This window comes from Desmodus rotundus, chromosome 2, assembly GCF_022682495.2.
Source record: "Desmodus rotundus isolate HL8 chromosome 2, HLdesRot8A.1, whole genome shotgun sequence".
Lineage (NCBI taxonomy): Eukaryota > Metazoa > Chordata > Mammalia > Chiroptera > Phyllostomidae > Desmodus > Desmodus rotundus.
In genome coordinates this window covers 156,485,048-156,511,302 of record NC_071388.1, presented here as the reverse complement: position 1 = coordinate 156,511,302, position 26,255 = coordinate 156,485,048, and the positions used below count along the sequence as shown (strand labels likewise).

General features: G+C 39.7%; 1 protein-coding gene across 7 annotated transcripts in view; it reads left to right on the top strand.

Moving 5' to 3' along the window:
- Window positions 1-3,441: 3,441 nt before the first annotated feature.
- Window positions 3,442-26,255, top strand: part of ABCB11 (ATP binding cassette subfamily B member 11) — a 94,175-nt gene continuing 71,361 nt past the window's right edge. For 4 of the 7 annotated variants that reach the window (XM_053918756.2, XM_045187471.3, XM_053918757.1 and 1 more), the window contains exons 1-6: window positions 3,442-3,580; window positions 4,447-4,529; window positions 14,848-14,943; window positions 17,378-17,399; window positions 20,679-20,730; window positions 21,484-21,722. In XM_053918756.2, coding sequence (XP_053774731.1) covers window positions 14,868-14,943; window positions 17,378-17,399; window positions 20,679-20,730; window positions 21,484-21,722 — 389 coding nt within the window. In that variant the 5' untranslated portion in view covers window positions 3,442-3,580; window positions 4,447-4,529; window positions 14,848-14,867. The remainder of the gene's footprint in view (window positions 3,581-4,446; window positions 4,530-14,847; window positions 14,944-17,377; window positions 17,400-20,678; window positions 20,731-21,483; window positions 21,723-26,255) is intronic. The other 3 variants (XM_045187473.3, XM_024579885.3, XM_045187472.2) reach the window with 3 other exon arrangements.

Genomic DNA, 26,255 nt, shown 5'->3' with positions numbered 1-26,255 from the left:
CTTCCTTTCCTGTCACCACGTACTTAAACAAACGAGATGCCACTGTTTGCCAGCAAACGAAATGCTGTTTTCAGCCGCTCCTCTCAGTAGGCGTTTGGTTCTTCTCAATGCTGCCTGGACGTGTTCGATGACCTTGGCCACGCTGTCATTCTCACCTGGTCCTTCTCATGCTTGGGGACATAAATCCCCCTTCCTCCAAGAATCTTTTCCTGATGATTCCTCTCCACACAGCTATGTCACTGTTTTAATACCTAAGATGTACCTTGAATATTTTAATGTTTGATGTTGCTCTGTTTTATTTTTTCTTAATTGCTTTGTATGTTAAGCTTTATCTTCCCTTTAAAATTTAAACTTTGTCAAGGATACGAATTGTATGTACCAGTTGGCAACCAGCACAACATGGGCCACAGTGTCTTGCAGATAGAAGATCCTCAATAATTTGCTTTTGAATAATTCAGGGAATGAAGTACTGGTGACTCTTTTTTGTCCCTTCCACAGTACCTAGAATGACCTTCAGTACACTTTTAAACACAAGTCTGTTTTCATGGGTTGGGGCCCTCCATGAGGTATTTTTGGCTATGATTTTAAAACATGGGCCAAAATGCTCTACAGTGACCTCCAAGGCTCTGCAGTAGTGGTTCTCAAGCTTGAGCATGCTGGGTGCCACACCTAGAGTTTCTGGGTCAGTAGGTCTAGGTAGGCCCCACAATTTACATTTCTAACGGGTAAAGCCGTTGCTGATGGTTTACTAATCACACCTCGGGAGGCACTATCCCACTCCTCTGGCACTGGTACTGTCTACTACTGCTGTCTTACTCTATGTTGGTGACACTGACCTCCTTGTGGTTCCTTAGACGTAATCCAGGGCTCCCCGGCTCCACCCAGGGCTTTTGCATTGCTGCTCCCCCAGATTCTCATGCACCTGCTCCCTCGTCTCCTTCAGGTGGTTCCTCATATGCCACCTTCTCCCTGAATTCTTCTCTAACCACCTGATCTAAAATAGCAACTCACACTCCCACACATTCGCACACAGACTCCCTGTCAGATCCCTTTCCTGAAACGTTTTTCTCCATAGCATTTACCACCATTTGACACATCACATGTTTTACTTCTTGCTTATTGTCTAAGCACTCAAAACATGGTTGTTTCAAGTGGAGGACAGCCACCAACCATAAACCACAAAGAAAAGCCGCCCACTGCTGAAACAAATTAGAAGTGATTAACTCGATACTCTCTCTGCGCAGGCCTGTGAAGGGGCAGACTGAAGAAGGAAGGCACCACTAACCCCCTGAGGGGCTCAGGACAGGTTGCTGCTTTGTTCTCACGTCTCCTGTACAACATGAGGTGACTGGAGATGAAATACAGCAGGTCTTTGAATAACGTCATTTCGTCCAGTGTCATTTCATTACAAAAGTTGATGAGAAAAAAAAAAAAATGCCCAGCCAGGGCCACTGTCTGTGCGAGGTTTGCATGTTCTTCCATGTCTGCCTTCTCTCTGGGGACTCTGGTTTCCTCCCACACCCCAAAGATGTGCCTATGAGGTGAATGGGTGTGCCCACCTTGCCCCAATCTGAGTGAGTGTATGTGTGTGAGTGCGCCCTCAAGGGAAGGGCACCCTATCCAACGGAATCCCTGCCCGGTGCCCTGAGCTGCTGGGATAGACTCCAGGCCCCTGCAACACTGAACTTGGCATGAGTGGGTTGGAAAATAACAATCTTACCTGTTTCTAGTAATCGTTCTTAAATATATGTGGACCTCACATTATTTCAATGCTTAATATTAGAAGTGTTTTGGGTCTTTATTTAGAAGTTTGGTGATGTTTTTTTGTGACCAGAAATATGCCTAGGAACTTAATTCTGGTTTGTATCAATTAGTCCGGGTAAGATCGGTTTCGTTATACATTGGTTCACTTCAAGTTGTAGTTTTCAAGACCCTATCTATGGTGGTAGGTGAGGACCTGCTGTATCTGCAATGTTTGCGGCTCTAAAACTCTATGCGTTTTTCCTCCCCCAGGTCTACACGGCACACAGAGGGAAGTCTCAGGACATGGGGACCAGTGAGCAGCTCCACTCCGGTCCTGAGGTGACAGTTTTCTCCTTGGCATTTTCACCCTTCAGCTGTTGTCAACAACTTTGCCACAACAAAGGTAGCACAATTCTATAGAGAATTTTCTCCCAGCCAAAGCTACAACCCCATAGCTGTGCTGCCTTTTTGGTTTTGTGTAAAGCAAAGTTCTTTTTTCTGGGTCCTAATTGATGTCAAACAGAATAGTATTACATTTGTGCCACGTCACAAATCATTCCGTTCCAGGGCTTCTTGAATCAGGTCAGGTAGGGGAACATCTAGAAATGTTTCTTTTCTTTACTGACCTTGATGTTTTGAGATTTCAAAATATAAATATAATAATAATATAAAGAATTTGGGGCTAAATCATAAACCATTTTATATCTAGCTTCCAGTAGAGACAAATAGTAATGGATGCTGGATTTTTAAAAAAAGTTTTTTAATTGAGAACATGTGTCATTGTTTAATTTGATCCTATTCTGCAACTGAGAAACACTGGCCCCTGCCTGCATTTCAGAGCATGGGTGGAAGAAGGTTGGCATGGAGTGGTCAGGAGCTTAGGCTCCTGTTTCGGTTTCCTTAATAAAGGTGATAGTGCCTAACTTCTAGGGTTATTGAGAAGCCCAAATAAGGCAGTACACATAAAACTCTTCAACTGAGCCAGGCACCCAACAGGGTTCAACCAATGTTGGCTGTTACTCCACACAAGGCCATAGTAAGTCACACATAGGCAAGGGTTAGCCCAGACAGGGAGAGAAATAATGAAATAAGAACATTTTTAGAGAGTGAAAGGATTAACAAGAATGAAGATGAATAGATATGGCCAACACAAAAACCACTGGAGAAGCTCTATGTGTTTGGCTAAGATTTCTGTTAATTTGAACCTTAAAAAAAATCATTACTCTGCCCTTACACAGGGCTTCATCTGGTAAGTGGAGCTTGAGGTTGTTGACTATTCAGGCCAGGGTACAAGGGCCTTCGGAGCAAAAGGCTGTTTCAGGTGTTCTTTTAGGTTGTCTGTCTCCAGGAAACTCTGGTGACCTGTGACCTAAGGATTTTCCAAGACTAATCTTTTAAACTAAGGGGGGATATTTAAAGGGTTTTTGTTTGTTTTGTCCTGGCTTGTTATGTTTTTAAGTAACTTTTCAAAAATAAGGGCCTATAAAAAGAAGAGTCAGACATAGCCAGAGTCACAGTACTCTTGCCCCAGTCCCTCTTGCCAGTGACTCACCCCTGTTTCCATGACAAATCAGCACTTTCCACAGCCTGGTCACCCCTCAGAGGGTTTCCCCAGCACACTGTGTTTGGGGTCATTACTTTGAATGTGTTCAATCTTTTCTCAGATGTCACTGAACTGTGCCTAGGCTGGCCTTCAGGGCATTGACCCTTAAACAAATAGAGAATGTTCTCAAAAAAGCTTGAATTCCGTTCAGTGCTTTATAATGGTGAACACTGAAGTCAGAAGAGGCAGTGGAGTTCATTGTTTCTTCTGGCTTCCTCAAGTTCACTATCACAGGTAAGTGACTTATACTGTCTACAGCATTTGAGGGCTATGTTCTGCAACTCCGTTTCCTCTAAAGGTCACATCGTGGGCCACTGTGTTTCTGATTTACAAGGGTGGCCTCTTGTCTTGTGATAAATAATGCGACAATGCTTGGATAGAACTTGCAGAACACACGAATGATTTCATAATATCATATGCAATGCAGATACTCTCCATTGCTGTCTTACTCACAGCAGTGCTATTTTCTGCATCGGTGCCTTTGAGAGTCTGTGGTGCATGGGGGGGTGTTGTGCAAATGTGTGAACAGATTGAATAACCTGCCCAAAGTAAAAATGCCAGTGAAGTTTCTTCACTCAGCTTTATGAAAGCATAATTCTGTTTGCACTGATAACCACAAATCCTACCCTGGAAAGCCGCTGCTGGTTTCATAAAGAACTATTCTGATTTACTTTTCTCCAGACTCATGCTCATTTCCTCATTCTCCCAGTTCTTAATAATCTAGATACTAAGAAATACGAGCTCTGGATGCCTGGCTAGAGGGGGAAAAGTTGGCTTCTGGAATCCAATTTCAGTTTTTAGGTTTCCCTAGACAGTAGAAATCACATGTTGCTGATGAGTTGAATGCATAGATCAAATATCATACACATTTAAGACTGGGGATAAAGTGCGGTATTTCTAAATGTTCTGAGGGGGAACAGCTTTCTTGGCATTTTAGAGACACAGGATAATGATTGTACCTACTACTCTTATACTGGGATCTAACAGCGGTTCTTATTAAACTTTTAAAGTATTGACTTATTTTTAGGCTCTTATTTAATAGAGGTTCTTTCTGTGTGCTCTACCTGCCCCCCATCCCCACGTACTCCCCACCGCTCCAGACTTAGTTAACCTTGTGCTCGGCTCTGAGGCTTCCACTTCCCTGCTGAGAGAAACTGTTTACATGCCCCTCCCCCCTTTGATGGTAAGTGCCTTGAGTCACTCATGTGTCCTACTACTAAGAGTAATGGTGACAAATATTTGCTGATGAATGCTGGAAATAAATTAGAAGTAATTTAGGGGAAAAATATTGCCCACTCTGGTTTTAAAAAACACTGAAATTACTTAGGAAAAAAAAAAGCCTGAGTTCCATTGCAGGAATCAAGTGTTAGAATTGTGTGTTACTTTGTGAGGATGAGAGAGCTATGCATGGAGAGGCAAAGGAGGGCTGGGGGTAACTTTGGCGTTAAATTCTACTTTCTTTTTTTTTTTTATTTTTTTATTGTTGTTCAAAAAATTCTACTTTCCTCAAGAAGCTATTCCTTAGTCCTCCATCTCAACTGTGACTCTGTGAAGAAAAGAATTTTTATGTTCCATGAGGATCCCTGTGTATTTCTTTCCCCTTAGGGCTAAAAAGGCCCCATTTTTAATCCTTTCCCTGGACAATGAAGTTAATATTTCTTTTCTCCTCTAATGATCCTTGGGAGAAAGAAATCATTTGCTAGCTTTGATGATAACAAAGGAGCCTTACCATTATTCCTAAATGTCAGCAGCGTAAGACATTTTATGAGTTTTTAGAAAAATTGGTGGCTTGGAAAATGACTTCCAAATTCAAGGGGAGCAAGAGCAGTTCCGCTTTGCTCTCCCAGCAGCTCAGGGAAGGGGAGTTTGTGGAGCTGGCAGCCTCAAAAGGTTTTACAGAGGAGACGACTTCATAAGAGTGAAGTGAAGGAGAGGTTCACAGTGTGAGGTGGGGTGCAGGTGAGGGCCACCCCACTCGTGAGCCTGGCTCCTCAGTGGCTGCAAGGGGCAGCCACTTACCACTTTGGTCTGGATGTGGAGAAACCTCGGCCTCTCCCTCCTGAATTCAGTCTAGGCATGGCCGCCATGTTTAAAAATAGTATTTGGGAGAAAATAAAATGGGAAGCTGAATAAATCTCACCCTGCCCACAAAATTCAAAACCCTGAATCATGAGAGTCAAGGAGCCATCTTCTGAAGCAACAAGAGCCAGGTCACCGCTGGTGTGGCTGTGTCACGCCACACAGTCTGTCTCCTTTGGTGACCTCAGGTGCATCTGCCTGGAGTGATTTGAACTACATATACTCCTGACCTTAGTAAATGAGGATGAGTCGATGTTTGATCTGGGGGGATTTCTGACTTTCCCAACATGATTTCCTAGTCTCTCTCTCTGGGTGTGGGCTCCAAAGTCTCAAGCCTTATTAGAGTGTTGTTTTTTAGAAAATATATGAATGTAATCATATCCTTCCTTTGTGTGAAAACCTTTATTAGTTCCCATTGCCCTTGGAATAAGGGCCCAAGTCCTCAAGGTTAAGGATTACCAGGTCCCAAGGAATCAACCAGCCACATCCCCCAAGATGGCCTCATCCACATCCCTAGACTCACTGGATCTTTTTCAGTCCTTAAACCTACTGTCTCTTGGATCTGGGCCTTTGCATGTGCTCTCCCCTGCCTGGAGCTCTTCTTTCTCCTCTTCCCTCGGCTAACTTCCTTTCATCTTCAAGGTCTCACCTAAATGCACTGGTTCCAGAGCCTTCCTTAACTTTCTAGACAAAGGCAGGGCTTCTGCATGGGGGTCTAGGAGATGCACATACTTCCCCTTTATTCTTAGTCATTTTGTTTGTCATTTCTTATGTGTCATCTGTCCTCCCTGCCATCCTATAAGCTCTATAAGGATAGAGCTGGTTGGGGTGACTGAGCATCACGCCATTTTTCATTGAGTAAATCAAGTCCTTGAAGATTTCTCCCTGAGCTTCAGGCTGTCCTGAACTGATCTCAAAATGCATAGGTCAGCAAGCATTTTCTGTAAAGGGCTAAAACATACATTTTTAAGCATTGAGAGCTGGGTGGAGGTATGTGGGTATAGTCTGTGTCACAGCCACTCAACTCTTCCATTGTAGCCAAAGACAAAATGAAAACAAATGGGCACACCTGGGTTCCAATAAAACTTTATTTACGAAAACAAGTTGTGGGCTAAATGCTCCTCATGTAGTAATATCTTTTAGCATGGAGGTATTCCAGCTCCTGGAAAAACTATTCTCACCCTGTTTTCTTTCATTTTGTTTCATTCCCTTTCCTTTCCTTTCCTTTCCTTTTCTCCTTCTTTTCAGACCATCTGCGGTATTTGGTATAGTCAGCTCATTTATCTGTTACTCCAGGCTGCTGTTTTGGTCACGCTAGTAACCTTAGTGCAATGGCCCATGGTGGGAACTGATGTTTTGTACTCTTGGGCTTTTTGATTTGTTCCTGGCATGGCTTGTAGAACCCTGTGTCTCCTCCAGTTTTGACAGCCTCATGTCCCTGTGGCACTGCACATTCAGCCCCCTTTCTGAGGTTGTCAATGTCCCAGGTTCTCTTGGATGACATCTTGGCACTTCTCTCAGTCCCTCCCTGCAAAAAGTGGCCTTAAAGGGTGTAGTTGCTAATGTTCTAAGGTAGAAAAATCTCTGATACATCCACCAGTAAAGGTCAAAAGACTGACTTCTAATGTGGGTTTCTGTGGATATAAGATTACACATTTTATCAAAGAAAACTTCCACCCTGGGCAGTTAAACAGAAGCACATGTAGAACACAGGTTATAGGTACGTGCCGTTCCGCAAAGAGAAATATTGGTGTTGGCTTGGGCAATTAAGAATTCCTGTGGAATTCCATGATTAAGTGGCCAAAGGCTGCCTACCAGTGCTTAGAAATCTTGATATCCTAATATCCTACTTTTAACTCTTAGGTTCTCAAGTTTATTAAAAGATATGTCTTTCTGAAAGACCCTGGAAATTTGCTTACAGAGATTTTTTGGAGATGAAAATAATTTACTACATCAAAATTCAGAGTGAAAAGGAAATAGCGTGGTGCCTTAATTTTAATTCTGAGTTTTTCTGTGTTGGTTGAAGTAAAATTTTGTTATTGTAAATTGTTAAGAAACCTTATTGAAGCTTCTTGCAATGTATGATACCCAAGTACCTCTCACATGCCTCAGAACACTCAAGAACAAATTGTTAGCCTAGGCACTGAAAGAGTAGAATTTGATGACATTACATCTGCTTGATTTAATGAGAAAAACTAATGTGACAAAATATAGCACTCTTAAATCAGAGTGTACAAGTAAGGAGGACACCCTCTCATACGTCTGTGAAACAAATCTGTTTATCCCTGAAAGCCAGACTCCCACTGTGTTTTCAGGGTTTCAGCAATTAGCAGAGATATTCTCCAGCATCTCCAAATGACCTTCCCAGAAACTTGTCTTATAAAAAGGGAATTAACCAGTGAGAGGAAACATGGTCTAATGATGTATCAGAGTTTTATTGTACACTTGTAACAATATGAAGCAATTCACATAACATCTAATTCTGGAAACATAACTTTTCTGGAAAACACCGCAAGCAAGGCCTTGTCTATTCTTTCTAGGAATTTTGGTATCTCATCGCACTTTTCCAAACTTAGTGTTATAAAATTGCCACTGTCTCTGTGCATGCATGCAAGCAGTTAACATTTTCCATACAACAGCCTTCAAAAGTCATCACTGCCATTTCGAGAGTGGCCAGAGATATGGCAACTAGCCTCCATTTCTGACTGAGCAATAGTCAGATGCTACACAGTGCATGCCTTGTAGCAATGGAGAGTACCTCTAATGGAAAGACTATACGTCTTTCGAAGTATAGCTCCTTGGTATGTCAAAAGGAAACAGGAGACTTTCAAAGTTCAGAGTGATGCACTGCTCAGAGAGAAAACAAACAAAAGAATATCCCCAGGTATTCAGTAGCTGGCCTGGAATTCACACCTAAACCATGTTATGCTCTTTTAAAAATAAACAGTCTCACAGAATATACCAATTGTATTATTCAAGGTTCTCTAGAGAAACAGAACCAGTAAGATATATAGAAAAAGAATTATTATAAGGGATTGATTCATGTGATTATGGAGGCTGACAAGTCCCCCAGTCTGTAAGATGGAGGCCCAGGGACACTGGGGAACCAAAGTCCTGGGCATCAGGGGAGCCAATGGTGTGTGTAAGTCCCAATCTGAGACTGGAGGCCTGAGAACCAGGAGCTCTGATGTCTGAGAGCAGGAAAAGATGGATGTCCTAGCTAAAGCAAAGGAGCAAGCACACCCTCCTTCAGCTTAAAATAATTACTTAAGCTTTTATTGAGATATAATTGACATACAACATTGTGTAAGTTTAATACAATGTATTGAATTGATATATTGCAGTAGGATTACCACCATAGCTTTAGCTAACACCTCTTTCAAGTCACAAGATTATCATTTCATTTGTGTGGTGAGAACATTTAATATCCAGCCTCAGCAGTTTTGAAGTATACAACATAGTATTCTTGACTATAATCACTCTGCTGTGTATCAGATCTCCGGAACTTACTCATCTTCTACTTGCAAGTCTGTACCTTTAATGACATCTCCCCAACTCCACCATCCACCAGCCTCAGCTAAACCCCATTGTGTTCTGTTTCTATGAGCTCCCATTTTTTAAAACATTTATTTTATTAATTACACTATTACAGTTTTCCTGATTTATCCCCCTTTGCTCCCCTCCACCCAGCACTCCCCATACCCTTAGACAATCTCCCCAACCTTTTCATGTCCATGGGTCATGTATGTAAGTTCTTTGGCTTTTCTATACGTACTTTATATCCCCATGGCTAATCTATAACTACCAATTTGTATTTCTTAATCCCCTCACCTCTCACCCATTTTCCCACAACCCCCTGCCCCCGCATCTCTTTATCTTTAACCTTTGGCATTTTAATTTTGATGTGTCTTGAAGTGGGCCTCTTTGCATCCATCTTGTTTGGGACTCTCTGTCTTCCTAGACTTACATGTCCATGTCCTTCACCAAATTAGGGAAGTTTTCTTTTATTATTTTTTTCAAATAGATTTCCAATTTCTTGTTCTTTCTCTTCTCCTTCTGGCACCCCTATGAAGTGAATGTTGGATTACTTAAAGTTGTCCCACAGGCTGCTTACACTATCCTTGATTTTTGGATTCTTTTTTCTTCTTGTTGTTCTGATTGGTTGTTTTTTGCTTCCTTATGTTCCATGTTATTGATTTGAGTCCTAGCTTCATCCACTCTAATGTTGTTTCCATATAAATTGTTCTTTATTTCAATTAGTGTATCCTTCATTTCTGACTGGATCTTTTTTATGCTGTTGAGGTTCTCACTAAGTTCCTTGAGCATTCTTATAACCAGGGTTTTGAACTCTGCATCTGATAGATTGCTTCTCTCCATTACATTTATCTCTTTTTCTGGAGTTTTGATTTGTTGTTCTACCATTTGGACCATGTTTCTTTGTCTCCTCATTTTGGCAGCCTCCCTGTGTTTGTTTTTATGTATTAGGTAGAGCTGCCTTGACTCTGTGTCTTGGTAGTGTGGCCTAATGTAGTAGGTGTCCTGTAGGGTCCAGGGGCACAGCCTCCTCTATCATCCAAGCTGGGTATTTGAGGTACACTCTTTGTGTGGGCTGAGTACACCCTCCTCTTGTAGTTGAGCCATGGTTGCTGTTGACAGATCAATGGGAGGGATTTACCCAGGCCAGTCAGCTGCAAGGACTGGTTGTGACCACTGACCACCAACCTCCACCCTCTGTGGAGGATCAGCTGTGCGGGGGCAAGGTGGTGGTGCTCTGATGTGGTCTATAGCTGTCTACCTGGTGCACTGGCCCTGTGGTTTCCTGGGTGGTGCAGGTCAAGGTCAGCCCTCATCTCTGTGTTTTGCCCAGGGCCACCCTGCCTGAGTTATAAAGCAATCTGAGATGGCTGCTGCTTATGCTGGGCTTGGGGATTCCCAGGCAAAGCCAATCTGTGAATCTAGGCTGCTAGTTCTGAGTCTGGAGCTCACTGAGGCCAGCTGCTGCTTGTTTGTTCATACAGAAAAGCAGCTTGGGTGGGCTTGTAAGTTGGGTGGGGCAGAGTCTCTGGGGATCTCCAAGGTGGGTCAAACAGTGTTAGCCAGGTTGATAGAATCTTAGATATGACACTAGTCTGCCAACTCTTTGGGGGGAAGGTCCAGAAATGGGACAATGGCCTCTGCCCACCTTGATGTCTGGCACCTCAGCCTCCCCCTGCATGCCACTGGTGCCCCTCAAGCCACCTCCCTGGTGCTGGAGCCAAGAGGGAGTGAGTCTGTGTAGGTGAGTCCATGTGTGGGTTCTTTAAGAGGAACTGCTTGGGGCTCCAGAAGTTTCTTCCACTGACTCTATTCCCACTGGTGTTTGCATCCAGAAGTTTTGGGGACTTACCTTCTTGGCACTGGAACCCTGGACTGGGGGCCTGATGTGGGGCTGAGACTCCTCGCTCCCAAGATATCCCTTCCAAATTTTCATCCACCACACGTGGATGTGGGACAAGCCTATTCCACATCTGTGTTTCTCCTACCAGTCTGGATGGATGTGGTTTCTTTAATTCTATAGTTGTCAGACTTCCATTCAACTCAATTTCTGTCAGTTCTGAGTGATGATTGTTCTATATTTTAGTTTTAATTTTGTTCTGGTTGTGCAAAGAAGCAAGCCGTGTCTGCCTATGTCATCTTCTTGACTGGAAGTCAGTGAGTTCACTTTTTTAGATTCCATGTGTAAGTGATATAAGACAATATTTGTCCTTCTTTATCTGGCTCATCTCACCAAGCATTAGGCCTTCAAGATTCACCCATACTATCACAAATGGCAGTATTTCCTTCTTTCTCAGTGCTGAATGTATTCCATTGTTTATATATATATATATATATATATATATATATATATATATATATATATTCACTCCATCTTCTTTAACCATTTATCCATTGACAGACACTTAGGTGATTTCCATATCGACTATTATGAATAATTCTGCAATAAACTTGGGAGTATAGATATCTTTTTGATATCCTGTTTTAATTTTCTTTGGATATATACACAGAAAGGGATTTCTGGATCATATGGTATTTGTATTTTTAGTGTTTCAAGGGACCTCCATACTGTTTACCATAGTGACTGCACCAATTCACACCCCCATCAACAGTGCACTAGAGCCCCCCTTCTCCACATCCTTACCAATGCTTACATCTTATCTTCTTGATGGTAGCCATTCTAACAGATGTGAGGTGACATCTCATCATGGTTTTGATTTGCATTTCCCTAGTGATGAATGTTGAGTATTTTTTCATTTACCTGTTAGCCATTTGGATGTCTTCTTTGGAAAAATGTCTATTTGGTTTCACCACCCTCAATTTCTCTGCCTTTTTCTTCTGTTCAAGCCTTCAAAGGATTGAATGAATGATGCCCATCTACACTGGTGAGGGAGATCTTCTACTGATTCAAATGATAATCTCTTTCGGAAACATCCTCACAGACACAGCCAGAAATAATGTTTCACCAGTTATCTGGGTATCGTTTAGCCCACTTGAATTGACACATAAAATTAATCATTCCACCAACCTCAGACAAGGTCACTCTGAGACTGGGATAAAATGAGAAAAAGCAAGCCCATTTCATAATGTTGCACAGGACAAAATAAGATCACTGTGCCACACACAAAAAACCAAACATCCCTCTCTCCTGCTAAATGAATGACTACTATTTCTTTACCCAATCATAAAATTGCTCTGGCTTTCTGATAGCATCCAATCTGGAGCAACCTCCACTTCATTGGACCTTCTCCCAAATCACCTAACTAAAGCCCATGTCCTACAATTGGTTCTTCCTAACACCCTTTTACTGAGCTACCTATAGTTCCCCGCAGCGTGTTCTCTCTCACTGCAACAAGAAATCCAGATTATTCAGCCACAGGTGTATTCCTGGAGGTCCCTGGCTGCAGGGCATGGTGATGCTATAAGGGTAAAGCTCCATGCTGTGCATACATTTTTGTCTGAGAATATTACTTTTCAATAGTAAAATAGAGATCACAAAAATCACTGCTCTAAGAAAGAAGGAACATGTAAGGAAACATAATGTGAAACCTAATGTACAGAATTTCTGAAGGCACAAAAGAGGGAAAGTGAGGAGAGTAAGTTGGTTGATCAGCATTCTCTTCCCTAGTAAAGACTGCAGTTACAACAAATGACCTCAGAACAGAGGGGCAGGAGGTATGCGTTGGGGGCACAGGAGAACTCAGTCACCGAGCTTGAAGGGCAAAGGGAACATTAGCTACCTTCTCCATTTGTGCCAGCTGGTATGCAGACGCAGACCCATTTCATTTTCACATCAGTCCTGCAAGGCAGATTTTACCATTACCACCACTCCCTGACTCGAAAGATGAAGAAATCTGGGCCTGAAGAGAAGTTGAAAAGACAGAACAGAGTGAAGCCACAGGCAGTACCAAGATCTGTGGGACTCTGATGTTTATAGGCAAGACACTACACGGATGGCCTCTAAATTCTACCAAGTATTTACACACCAGTAGAAAGAAACCTTTTTAAATGAAGAGCTAAGCCAGGAAAAATATAATTGGAGACTAAATTTTAAAAAAATGTCTTATTTTGAAGTCAGGTGATGCAATACTACAACTATCGTTAAAGTTGTTTTATTTTCTCATTATCAAAGAGTTCCTTTTTTTGCTTTTTGAAAAATTTCTTTTGGGTTAAAATTTCATAATCAATAGAACCAGCAAACATTGCAGTCTCTGAATGTAATACTGTTATATTGAACAAATTTTGTTGTTGAATAAAATAATTTGAATCTGGTTCATTTAGTATTTTTTAAAATTTGTACTGACCTCATAAACTACTAATTAAATAATGTTGGTAGTACCTTTCATATGATGTAATGAGAAGGGTACTTTACCTCTCTGGTATTCCTCTGCAAAACATACAACTTCTGTCTAATCATGAGAAAAATAAATATCACATAAATACCATTTTAAGGGACATTCCACAAAATAATTTCTCAATACTCCTCAAAACTGTCGAAGTCATCAAAACAAGAAAAATATGAAACATTGTCACAGCCAAGAGGAGCTTAAGGAAATATGACAATTTAATATAATGTCTTTCTTTTACATCTTCATAAAACTTTGCACTATTAGATATTTACTCTTTGCCAGTATTTCAATTAATGGTTTTAGTACTCATTGCTGATCATTTTCCAAAAATTATTCATTGGGGTGTAAAATAGTAATTTTTAGTCATTAGTAATAGTAAATTTTCTGATTTTGTAAGATTTTAAAAGTCACCCCGGTTGGTGTGGCTCAGTGGATTGAGTGTCGGCCTGGGAACGGTCACTGGTTTGATTCCTAGCCAGGGTACACGCGTGTGTTGCAGACCAGGTCCCCCGTTGGGGGCAAAGGAGAGAAAACTAATTGATGTATGTCTCACACATCAGTGTTTCCCTCCCTCTCGTTCTCCCTCTCTTCCCCTTTCTCTAAAAATAAATAAAATCTTTTAAAAAATCAAGAATGGATTTTGATTTTTATTGAATACTTTTCTGCTTATATCAAAATGATCAAAATATTTTTACATTGAACAGTCACTGCATTCTTGGGATTAACATTGCCCATTATATGTTTTCATATAATGAAGACTTCTGAATGATACTTAACATATCTTATTTAATGATTTTAAACCTATTTTGAAAAGTATTTATGATTTCTATAACATTTTTGTTTGTTTTGATGTCAAGATTGTACTTGTTTTCTAAAGTAAGTTGGATAGCAGTTCTGGCCCACACTGGACTTGCTGCATCCTGGATCTAGGAGCGTTATTTACAAAGGAGCTCTGAAGGCTGCCCACTGGTATTTGAGTGTCATTGGTCAGTTATTGACCCCAAAATGTTGCCAATTGGTTGTGCACTTCTAGTGTATTTTTTTAAAAAATTCTGTTATTGATCTGAGAGAGGGGAAGGGAGAGATGGAGAGAAACACTGATCACTTGCCTCTTGCATGTGTCCCAACTGGGAACCAAACCCACAACTCAGGCATGTGTCCTGACTGGGAATCTAACTGGTGACCTTTTGGCTTACAAGGGCAATGCCCAAGCAACTGAGCCATGCTGGCCAGGGCATAGTTATTTTTCTTTTTACTGACAGAGAGAAATGAAGGAAGGAATAAAAGACAGATAAGCTGAAAGAACAGATAACTAAAAAAGCAACTATCCATTCATCAGCCTGAGAAATCTATAATCAATGGTTTGGGTTTATCTTTCCTAATCATTATTCCCTTTCGTGGGGTTATTAATCACTTAAACAATCTTCTTTTTATGAGATTGTTAGTGAAGGTTTTTTTCTTGAACCAGATCGTTCTTATGTTTTGCTACTTTGGTTAAAAAAGGGATAATTGTAATCATTCTTTTATTTTATCTCATAGGGTTACTGGCTGCAGTTACCATGTCTGACTCAGTAATTCTTCGCAGTGTGAAGAAATTTGGAGAGGAGAATTACAGTTTTGAGTCAGATGGATCATGTAAGTGGCCTTTTTCTGTCACTTTCTGTTGTAAAAAGACAGTTTAGAACAAAAGTGGAACAAGCCAGTGAGGTTTCAAGGGACAGAGAAAATCCTCAACAATATTTAGAACTATTACTGAATATGTTTCTCAAACACGAATGGGTGCTGCTCCCCAAAATCCATGTAATGGAGTGTCTGAAAATATTACAGTAAAAATGCACAAAATATGGGTGAGTGAATTATCTAATCTCTAAATAATCTCTTTCCTAGGCAGAGCAAAGTTTTTCCAACATTGGCTATTATTATTACCTTTATTCACACATTGTAATAATTAATTAGAGTAGTAACTGTTCAGAAAGCACTACTCCTTGAGAGGAACTGCACCAGGACTGTGCTGGCCAGAATGGAAGGGGGCTAGTACCTAGCATGTAGTGAGCACAGATGATTCTAAGCAAGTTTTTTTTTTTTTTAATTTTTATTGTTATTCAATTACAGTTGTCTGCATTTTCTCCCCATCCCTCCACCCCACCCCAGCTGAACCCACCTCCCTCCCCTGCCTCCACCCTCCCCCTTGATTTTGTCCATGTGTCCTTTATAGTAGTTCCTGAAAACCCCTCTCCCCACTATCCCCTCCCCACTCCCCTCTGGCTATTATTAGATTGTTCTTAACTTCAATGTCTCTGGTTATATTTTGTTTGCTTTTTTCTTTTGTTGATTAGGTTCCAGTTAAAGGCGAGATCATATGGTATTTGTCCCTCACCTCCTGGCTTATTTCACTTAGCATAATGCTCTCCAGCTTCATCCATGCTGTTGCAAAGGCTATAAGCTCCTTCTTTCTCTCTGCTGTGTAGAATTCCACTGTGTAAATGCACTATAGTTTTTTGATCCACTCATTTGCTGATGGGCACTTAGGTTGCTTCCAGCACTTGGCTATTGTAAATTGTGCTGCTATGAACATTGGGGTGCATAGGTTCTTTTGGATTGGTGTTTCAGGGTTCTTAGGGTATAATCCCAGCAGCAGAATTGCTGGGTCAAAGGGCAGTTCTATTTTTAGTTTTCTGAGGAAATTTCATACTGTTTTCCACAGTGGCTGCACCAGTCTGCATTCTCACCAACAATGTACTAGGGTTCCCTTTTCTCCACATCCTCTCCAACACTTGTTTGTCGATTTGTTTATGTTGGCCATGCAAGTCTTATTTTTTAATCAATCTTATGATTTTACAGGAGGAGAAACTGAGACTTGGATAAATTTTTTCAAAATTTGGCAAAGATCACATGACTAATAATGGAACCATAATCCTAATCTAGTTCTTTCTGATTCCCAAACCTGTAATATTAATCTCTATCTATACTATGATGGCTCTTTACTCTTACTTAAATTAAATTAAAATGCCGGGAGAATTAGGATGTGCTGTTCTATGGTAATGGTTGACATTGGCAACTTGGGTTCCTTTCCCTGTGGCTTGTCTACCCCAGGCCCTTTCACTTCCTACCCTCCACCTGTTCTGACTTATGCTGGGGAAATAATATACAGTTCAATCTTATGGCTTCTACTGGTATGCAAATATTAATGGCATCACACTGCATATTTAGTTTGAAGGCTAAATTTTAAATAGATAAATTCTGATGTTTCTAAAGAACCAAACAATAAATAAATATTCATTTTACTTGGTATTAGGGTGGTCAGGGCCATGGGCGGTGTAAGAATTCACAAAGAGAAGAAAATTTAGAGAGCAAAGTTTTTACTCACTTTCCAAGAGTGGAAGGGGGCAGGGTCTGAAGAGATACACCAGCATTGGGGGGTGGGAGCTTTTGCTTTTATTGGATTATAATTGCGTTATAAAAGTATGGAGGATTGCTGTTGCGTGGACCATGGACTGTTAGGAACATTGCAACAAAGGAGGTTTTGGGTGGTTTTGCATAAGCTGCGTTTTGCTCCAATGTTATCTTCTGCCTGTGGTAGTGGGGAGTGGTTAGTCATGTTCTGTTCTTGCTTTACAGTAAATCCCAGTCCTGGGGACATAAGCCAAGAAGAGTAAAATGGCGGTCATGTTTAATAAGGTCATAGGCCTGCTCAGCAAGTGGTGCCATAACAGCAAATGGAGCTGGTTTTGTTCTTTGATGTGGTAGTTCAAAAATCATATCGTCTTCAGATAATTTAGAAATGTTGGTCTCCAGTTGATATTCAGAAGATAACATTTCATATCCTAGAGAAAAGTCCAGAAATGTACTCAAGCCATCAGTCCTAATCCTGAAAGAATACCTTCTTCATATATATGTAAAGAGAGAATAAGAGAAAGGAGAAAAAGCAAAAAGCAAATAATCATTTTGCTATGTTTCATGAACAAATATAATTTATAGGATTTTTTTTGCCAGAGCAAAATTGTTAATGATTATGTTACATTTTGTCATTATTAACTGCCTTATGCATTGTTTGTTTTTTTCCTGACAGATAACAATGATAAGAATTCACGGTAAGTGACTATTTCAACAATGCATCTTTTCTAGAATGACTCTACAATTTTCCTATAAAAAGCACAAAATAGAAAAGATATTTTTTAAAGATTTTATTTATTTATTTTTAGATAGAGGGGAAGGGAGGAATAAAGAGTGGAGAGAAACATCAATGTGTGGTTGCCTCCCATGTGCCCCCTACTGGGGACCTGGCCCACAATCCAGGCATGTGCTCTGCCTGGGAATCGAAGAGGTGACCCTTTGGCTTACAGGCCCACACTCAATCCACTGAGCCACACTAGCCAGGGCAGAAAAAATATTTTTATGTATGTTGTACTTCCTATAAAGTGGTATGGATAATCCATTATTTTTCTCTTTAGATTTAGTATAATATAATTTGATTTCAAAAACCTTTTGGAATATCCCTTCTAGTCTAGGTCTAAATCTCCCCTGTGCATCCAGAAACTGTACAGGATTCTGACCTAAACAGTAGAAGAAAAGTTGGACAATTATGATTTCATGGTACAGGGGAGGTTCCTAAGGCCCAGATTCGTCCCACAAGCAAATAGGAGAAACCTAAAACTTAATTAATTGATATTACTCTTTAGTTTAAGAGTTTACATTCTCATATAAAACAAATTATTAGTTAGTTATACTTTGACAAGAGAGCAATATTACATGGAATCTAATTTAGAAGACAGAAGGGAGGAACCAAGCAAGTTGCTATAATAGAAGTGGTAGAAAGGGAGCGGTTGAAAGTATTTAAGAAATTCTAAGTAACTCATGGCAGAGGGAGGGGTTGGGTGTGGCAACATTAGTTTTGGACTAGGAGTGGTAGGACCAGCCTGGGCCTGGAAGAATTATACTGGGTGGGAAAGATATGAAAATGCATGTCAGTGTACATGGAAAGGTGATGAGAGACTGAGCAGGAAGTTTGAGTAAGTTCTTGATTTTTAGAGGAGAGACGAATCTATCTCCTAAAAGACATGTTAATGTAGAATGAAAAGATAAGAGTGAAAGTTTGGTAAAGTTGCTGAGGGGAAGGGAACAATCTCTAGAGGGATGAAGCACAGTGTTTGGCTTGAGCTAAGGCTGGAGACCATACTCATTCATTCATTTATTCATTCATTCAATATTTCATAATCAATATTTCACAAATAGTAATTGAGTGCCCATTAGGTGTCAGGTAAAATTAGTGCTGAGGTACAGAAAAGAAGAAATGAGGCAAAAAATCTATGTCCTTGAAGAGCTTGCATTTTAGTGAGGAAGACATAATAAACACCATAAATAAATAAAACATATAGCATGGTAAGTAGTGATAATCTATCACTTTTTTCTACAAAGGGAAAAGTAAACATGGAATGGAGTTATGAAATAATGTGGGGGAAAGTTGAAATTTTAATGACTTTGATCTGGGAAGACCTCATTGAGAAGGTGACTTTTGAGGGCGAAGGGCTGAAGGAGGTGAGGGAATTGGTCATGTACATATCCAAAGAGACAGATTTCTGGCAAGAGGAAATAGCAAGTGCAAATGCCCAGGGGTGGAAATAAATTTGGCATGGACAAAGTCAGCAAAGAGGCCAGGTGGCTCAGGTGGTGAGAACTGGAATGCAGTAGGAGGAGACAAGGTGAGAGATCCAGTTGGCCAGACCACAGAGTGCTTTGAATGTTTCTCCAGGACTTGAGTTTCTGTAAGAGAAACTCAGGGCAAGCGAATGCTAAACATGGCATGTGTTTAGCATTCGACTGGAGAGGTTGTCTCTAATCGGCCTAGTAGCTTGTTTCGATGGAGGGTGATATTGAGAGTGTGGTTCAATTGGCAGACAGTGGGATCTGGAATTCATTGGGAAGGAAGAAAAATCTTGATGAGGTTTAGCAATTATAAGTAAGTGGAGGGCTTAATGGACTGCTTGTCTCAACTAGGATGACAAATAGCTGTGGAAGGGGGAAGGAAGCGAGAAAACAAATGCCTGAACTGTCCCTCCGTGCGATGCAGTAGAGTAGTTCCTGGTGAAATCAAGGTCCAGGGCGTATCCACAAAGGAATGACTCAGCAGAGATTCCTGGAGCTGAGAAGGTCAAAGATGGGTTAAGTTTAACTTCATGAGAAATAAAATAAATAAGAGATATTAAAGAAATATAGTTTTATTGAAAGTATGGAAGTTTAGGGGGAACTTTTTATCATATCATCATTATTTAATGTAGTTGTAAAATTTTTTAAGTGCTAGAAGGAAGTTTTAAATCAGCTAATCCAACCACCTCAATTTACCCAAAGGAAATGTATTTAGAAATAGGTCAAGAGTCAAGACTGAACTCCAATAGTTATTTTTTATTTCTTTTTTTATTGATTATGCTATTACAATTCCCCCAACTTTTACCCTTTTGCCCCTCTCCACCCAGCACCCCCATTCCCTCTGGCTATTCCCCCCTCCTTAGTTCATGTCCATGGAACATGCATATGTTCTCTGGCTTCTCCATTTTGTATATTTGCTCTTAACATCCCCCTTTCTATTATGTACCTACAAATCTGTACTTCTCAGTCCCTTGTCCCCCATTGTCCCCATTCCACCAGACCCCCCCTCCCCACTGGCCACCATCCCCATGTTCTCCATGTCAGTGATTCTGTTTCTGTTCTGCTTGTTTGCTTAGTTTATGCTAAAGGAGTTCATCATCACCAAACCATTATTATATGAAATGTTAAAGGGACTTATTTAAGAAAAAGATCAAAACTATGAACCTTAAAATGGCAATAAATACATAACTATCAACAATTGAATTCAATAGTTAGTTATTAGTATAATTGAGCGCAGAGTACTTTTTATTTTCTTTCAGTTCCTTTAGAAAAACCTCAATGAATCTCTACTGAACATGATATATAGCTATACTGAATTCTCTCTATATGGAGCTATACAGAAGAGGTAAATCTAAAGAATAAAAGTTTTTAAGATGCTGTGTTTGGCAAGAACTTCTCAGCCAGAGGAGGGCTTTTATTTCTTACTGAAGATGACTCATAGCTCTGGCCAGCAGCTCAGTTGGTTAGAGCTCGGTCCTGATACATCAAGCCTGCAGGTTTGACCCCCTGTCAGGGCACATTCAAGAATCGACCAATGAATGCATCGATAAGAGGAACAACAGGCTGATATTTCTCTCTCCTTTCCTCTCTCTCTCAAATCAATAACATATCCTCGGGTGAGGAGAAAAAAAAAAGAAGAGAAAGAGTGACTCATAAAATCACCACCTAGGGAGAATTTTTCATTGTTTGGAAATGATACTGTGTAAATCCCTATTTTCTCTCCTCAGGTTACAAAATGAGAAGAAAGGTGACAGCAGTCAAGTTGGCTTCTTTCAGTTGGTAATAAAACTGTGCCAATATAGGACATAGTTTTGCAACTATGACTTATTCAGACCATGGAGGAAGTGTTAAATCATTAGTCATATTGGCAGGCTTTCAACTACAATGATCGCTTTTTCAGTCATAAACTTTGTCTATGTGATAACGTAGCTGACTAACAATTAGAAATAGAGTGCTGATTAAACACATCAGATAGATCAGAAAAGTGTCCTGGAAAATAATTACTAAGTTTATAATTATTTTAGTAAGGAGAATCATCACAGTGATCATATCATGTATATTTATTCTTATGACAAGACTTTAGAAATTCCATAGTATAAGTATTTTCCCAAATCTGTTCAGAGTGGAGGCATTTCTAGACACAAGTGGGCACTCTTCATTGTCAGGATTAGTTCTGGGAGACCATTCATGCTGTTGCTGAATGCCCCGCGCAGAAGGTACGTGTGGCAATGGCGTTCGTGCTGATGACTGTTTCCCCCTTAAGTTGCCGACAAGTAACTAAGAGCTAAAGTCCACTCTTGAGATTAAAAGAAAGAAGTAACATGGGCAGACAATGTAAGAGTCTAATGTTCTAGATAATCGATACACCATTTATTTTGATAAAATTAGTGAGAACTCTGTTGTTCATTAGAGGATCCCACAAAGTTTAGTGCTGAATACTATTTATCAGAATGGAGTAGCTAACATTAAATAGTCCTCCTACCTCTCCTGCTTCGCACCCATAGATGATCTCTGAATCCTTTGTTTTTCAAGTTTCGATTTGCTTCAGCGACCGACATTTGGCTGATGTCTGTGGGAGGTGTATGTGCATTTCTCCATGGACTAGCCCACCCAGGCGTGCTACTCATTTTTGGCACCATGACAGATGTTTTTATTGACTATGAAAATGAATTACAAGAACTCCAGATCCCCGGAAAAGCATGTGTAAATAACACCATAGTGTGGACCAACAGCTTCCTCAACCAGAATGTGACAAATGGAATGCGTTGTGGGTAGGCTGCTATTTTTTATTTTTTACTTCTATTGTTCACATTTTAAATTGCAATTCAAAAATGTGTAAAGGGCACTTATTGACTAAGCTGGAATGGTATCTAATATAGAGAAACCATTACCCATATTTCTACAAATTACTCTACCCTGAGGTTCTCCTATCCTACCATGTTTTTAAATCTTAACAAAAAACATAACTGGAAATTGTCCATTAAATACATCACCCAAATTAAACCACTTGAGGATGGGGCTACCAATACTCAATGCCAAAGAAGATGACCCATGAATTTTACTTGAGTCCTATGTCATGTCTTATATCCAAGACTTCCTTTTTTTTTTTTTTTTGGTAACTCTCTTCTGTTTCCTAGCTTCTGTGGCCATGACTAATGATCCACTAGATCCCAGGCCTTTTCTCTACAATGAGAATTTCATTAGTACACCTCAGGACTTGGAATAGGGGCCACAGGTCTCAGTTAGTAGTTGAGTTTCTTTCAAGAGTGCTGTGGGGTAGTGAACAGGAGGAAACCATGCAGAATTAGCCGAAGTTCAGTGTGCTCTTAGTGATAAGCCCAACAGGCTAACTTGTAATCAGTGAGTTCGTAGAGTACACAGGTTGACTCACTGTTATGGCATGGACTTTGCAGCCTGCCTCACGCTGCCTCGGTCATAACAAGCTCATTTGCATGTGTGAACGCATATACTCAGGGTTGAGAACCAAGGGCAGGGCACATCCTGGCTAAAAAGACACTGAATGACTTCCCAAATGAATTTATATTTTTTACCTTCATTTAAAAAATGTTCTACAGGCTTAATCCCAAATTATGTAAAATCCTCCTAAATCACTGACTCTTTTCCATAATATTATCTACTACTTAGGGTATTCTATTTATTTACTCATTCAACCAAAAACTTTAAAACACCAACTATGTACCAGAAAGTTGTGTAAGTGTCAAGGATACAGTGGTTATCTTAAGAGTCATAGTTGTTATCTCTGATACCATCATTAAATCAGTGACTATTCAAATAAATACATAGTTGCAATTTTGGTTACTGCTAGAGAGAAAAGTATAGGATAACATAAAATATGCAGAATTACCCTTTGAAATATACTAAGCCTACTCATTAGAAATACATTTTCTAATACCTAAATATGTATGTTTTTTTTCTAAATTTATAAGTAAGATGCAGAACAGTTTGCATAAAAGAGAGACTATCTCTTTGACAGTTTTTTAAGTCATTTAGGGTGGAGGACAGAGATGAACTGCTTTTTACAGAGTGAAATGACTACAAAATGCAAAGTTAATCACTTCCCCCTTTGGAAAAAAAAAATGTATTCGACTTCTGTACAATGTAAATAGACCCAAATCATTAAAAACAATCATGAAGATAAATTTTTTCAAGGGAAAATTCCTCAAAGTCTATCCTGCTATGTTATAAAATTTGGAAATAGCTGTTAAGGAGGCCAAAAACTGGGACCAAGTGCTTATAACTATTTATTAGATGAATTAAAGAATAAATCTACCTTTAATTCTGTATCACCAGCATCCATTAGAAAGGAATTCACTGTGCCTAATTACCACTCATACTTCATTCACCCTTACTGGGTCATATACTCTAAGGTGAGCAAATAGTGCAAAGCAAATAGGGGCTTTCAGAAATTCACTGGCTTTAGCTGAATCCACATGATACCAAACGTGTAAATGAATATTTATCCTCAAAAAAATTCTATATGATGACTGAAATTGTGTGGACCATATCTTATTTAGGCCATTCCTTCATCAGGAACTCCTTTGATAAGTTAAATATTTTAATTGTGAGTTATTATGGCAGTGACACAAATACTGTTACATCTCTGAACTAATACATTTGTTTAGCTTTTATGTAGAGTGATCACTGCAAAAATGGAGTTGGGTGGAACAGGGGAGAAGGGAGAGCACATTTTCCTATCTGTAAGTAGTTAATATGCCTCCCAAATTACCCAACTCTTTACAACTTGTTTTCTTGAGAAAAAAAGTATATCATTAAGAGTACAATTTCTCCACCTATTATAATAGTTGTATTACTCTTGTTATACACAAGCCAGCTCAATGATTTTATCACTTAAGCGTGCATGTGTAATGGTAGGAGCTAGTTTTTCTCTTTCATTATATTGGTTTCCAAATATCAATTGTAATCTATTGGCTGGAATTAATAAACTAAAGCCTTTTAAATGGCTTTTAGTGAATAATACTGAAAAGGATTACAGAACATTAGGCCTCCTGACTAGCTTATCAGAATTTAGTTGCTCAGAATAGTCAAACAGTGGAGTTAAAGAATGACAGAGAAGAGGACTTCCAGCCAAGATGGAGGAGTAAATAGATACACTTTGCCTCTCTGCAAAAGCAAAAGAAGGACAACAAATTTAAAAACAAAAAAACCCAACCAGAACTGCCAGAAAATAGAAGTGTATGGAAGTCTGACAACCAAGGAATTAAAGAAGAAACAGTCATCCAGACTGGTAGGAGGGGTGGAGAAGGACAGCCAGGGCAGAAAGGACACATGGCAAGGCAGTGGCTGGCAGTCCCACATTCGAGTGCAGATAAATTGGTAGGAACAACTGGGGAGTGAGACCGACTGCGCAACCCAGGGTTCCAGTGCGGGGAAATAAAGCCTCAAAACCTCTGACTGAAAACACCTGTGGGAGTTGCACCAGTGAGAGAAACTCCCAGCTTCATAGGAGAGTCCACTGGGGAGACCCACAGGGTACTAGAATGTACACAAACCCACCCACCCAGGGAATCAGCACCAGAAGGGCCCAATTTGCTTGTTAGGAAGTGACTGAAAGCCTGCCAAGAGCCAAGCAAGTGTCATTGTCCCCTCTCGGAGCCCTCTCCCACATATAGCGCCACAACACAGCCATGTGGGTTGCCTCATCTTGGTGAATACCTAAGGTTCCACCTCTTACAACATAACAGGTGCACCAAGGCAAACAGATATGGCCCAAATGAAAGAACAAATCAAAACTCCAAAAATAGAACTGAACAATGAAGAGATAGCCAACTTATGAGATGCAGAGTTCAAACCACTTGTAATCAGGATGCTCACAGAAATGGTTGAGTATGGCCACAAAATAGAGAAAAATGTGAAGGCTAGGCAAAGTGAAATAAAGAAAAATATATAGGGAACCAACAGTGAAGGAAAGGAAATTGGGACTCAAGTCAATGATTTAGGCCAGAAGGAAGAAATAAACAATCAACCAGAACAGAATGAAGAAACAATAATTCAAAAAAATGAGGAGAGGCTTAGGAACCTCCGGGACAACTTTAAACATTCCAACATCCAAATCATAGGGGTGCCAGAAGGAAAAGAGGAACAGCAAGAAATTGAAAACTTATTTGAACAAATAATGAAGGAAAACTCCCTCAGTCTGGCAAAGGAAATAGACATCCGGGAAGTCCAGGAAGCTCAGAGAGTCCCAAAGAAGTTGGACCCAAGAAAGCACACACCAAGGCACATCATAATTACATTATGTGCTGTCTTTGTCTGCTTTTGATATCAGGTAGTACTGACCTCATAATTACATTATGTGCCGTCTTTGTCTGCTTTTGATATCAGGTAATACTGACCTCAAAGAATGAATTTGGAAAAGTTTGTAAAGAGATGGTATTAATTCTTTAAACATTTGGTAGACTTTATCATGAAACCTTCTAATTTTGGATTTTTCTTTTTTGAAAAGTTTTTAAATTATTGATTCAATCTCTTTACCTGTTATAGATCTAGTCTGATGTCTTATTTCTTTTTATATCAGTTTCAGTAACTTTGTACTTCCTAAGAATTTTTGCTTTTCATCCAAATTATCTAACTTGTTGGCATATAGTTGTTTCAAGTATTTGCTTATAATTCTTTTAATATTGAAGGTCAATAGTAATGTCCTTATTTCATTTCTGATTTTTAACTATTAGAATCTTCTCTATTTTTTTCTTGGTCCATCTATCTAAAGGGTTATTAATTTGGTTTATCTTTGTGAAGATAAACAGCCAGCTTATGAGAAAATATAAGAAAGATAAAAAACAGAAAAACAATATAGGAAATAAATATAACAAAGAGCTGATCCTTGGAAACGATCAGTGAAATTAACAAACCTTTAGCAAGGCTGAAAAAGAAAAAAGGGAGAAGACACAATTACCAATATTAGGGATGAAAGATGAGATTACAGTTAAAGGATAACAAGGAACTACTATAAACAAATCTACACACTTAAATTTGACAACTTGGAGAAATGAACTCATTGCTTGAAAACACAAAGTACCGCAGTTCATCCAGTGTGATATAAGTAATTCGAATAGTCCTAACTATTAAGGAATTTAAAAACTCAAAAAAAAAAAAAAAGAAATCTCCAGGCCTATATGTTTTCACTACAGAATTCTACCTATGTTTAAAGAATAACACAATTTTATACATTATTTTACAGATAATAGGAGGGAACACATCCCAATTCATTTTATGAAGCTAATATTACCCTGATACCAAAACCAGACAAAGATGTTACAAAAAAA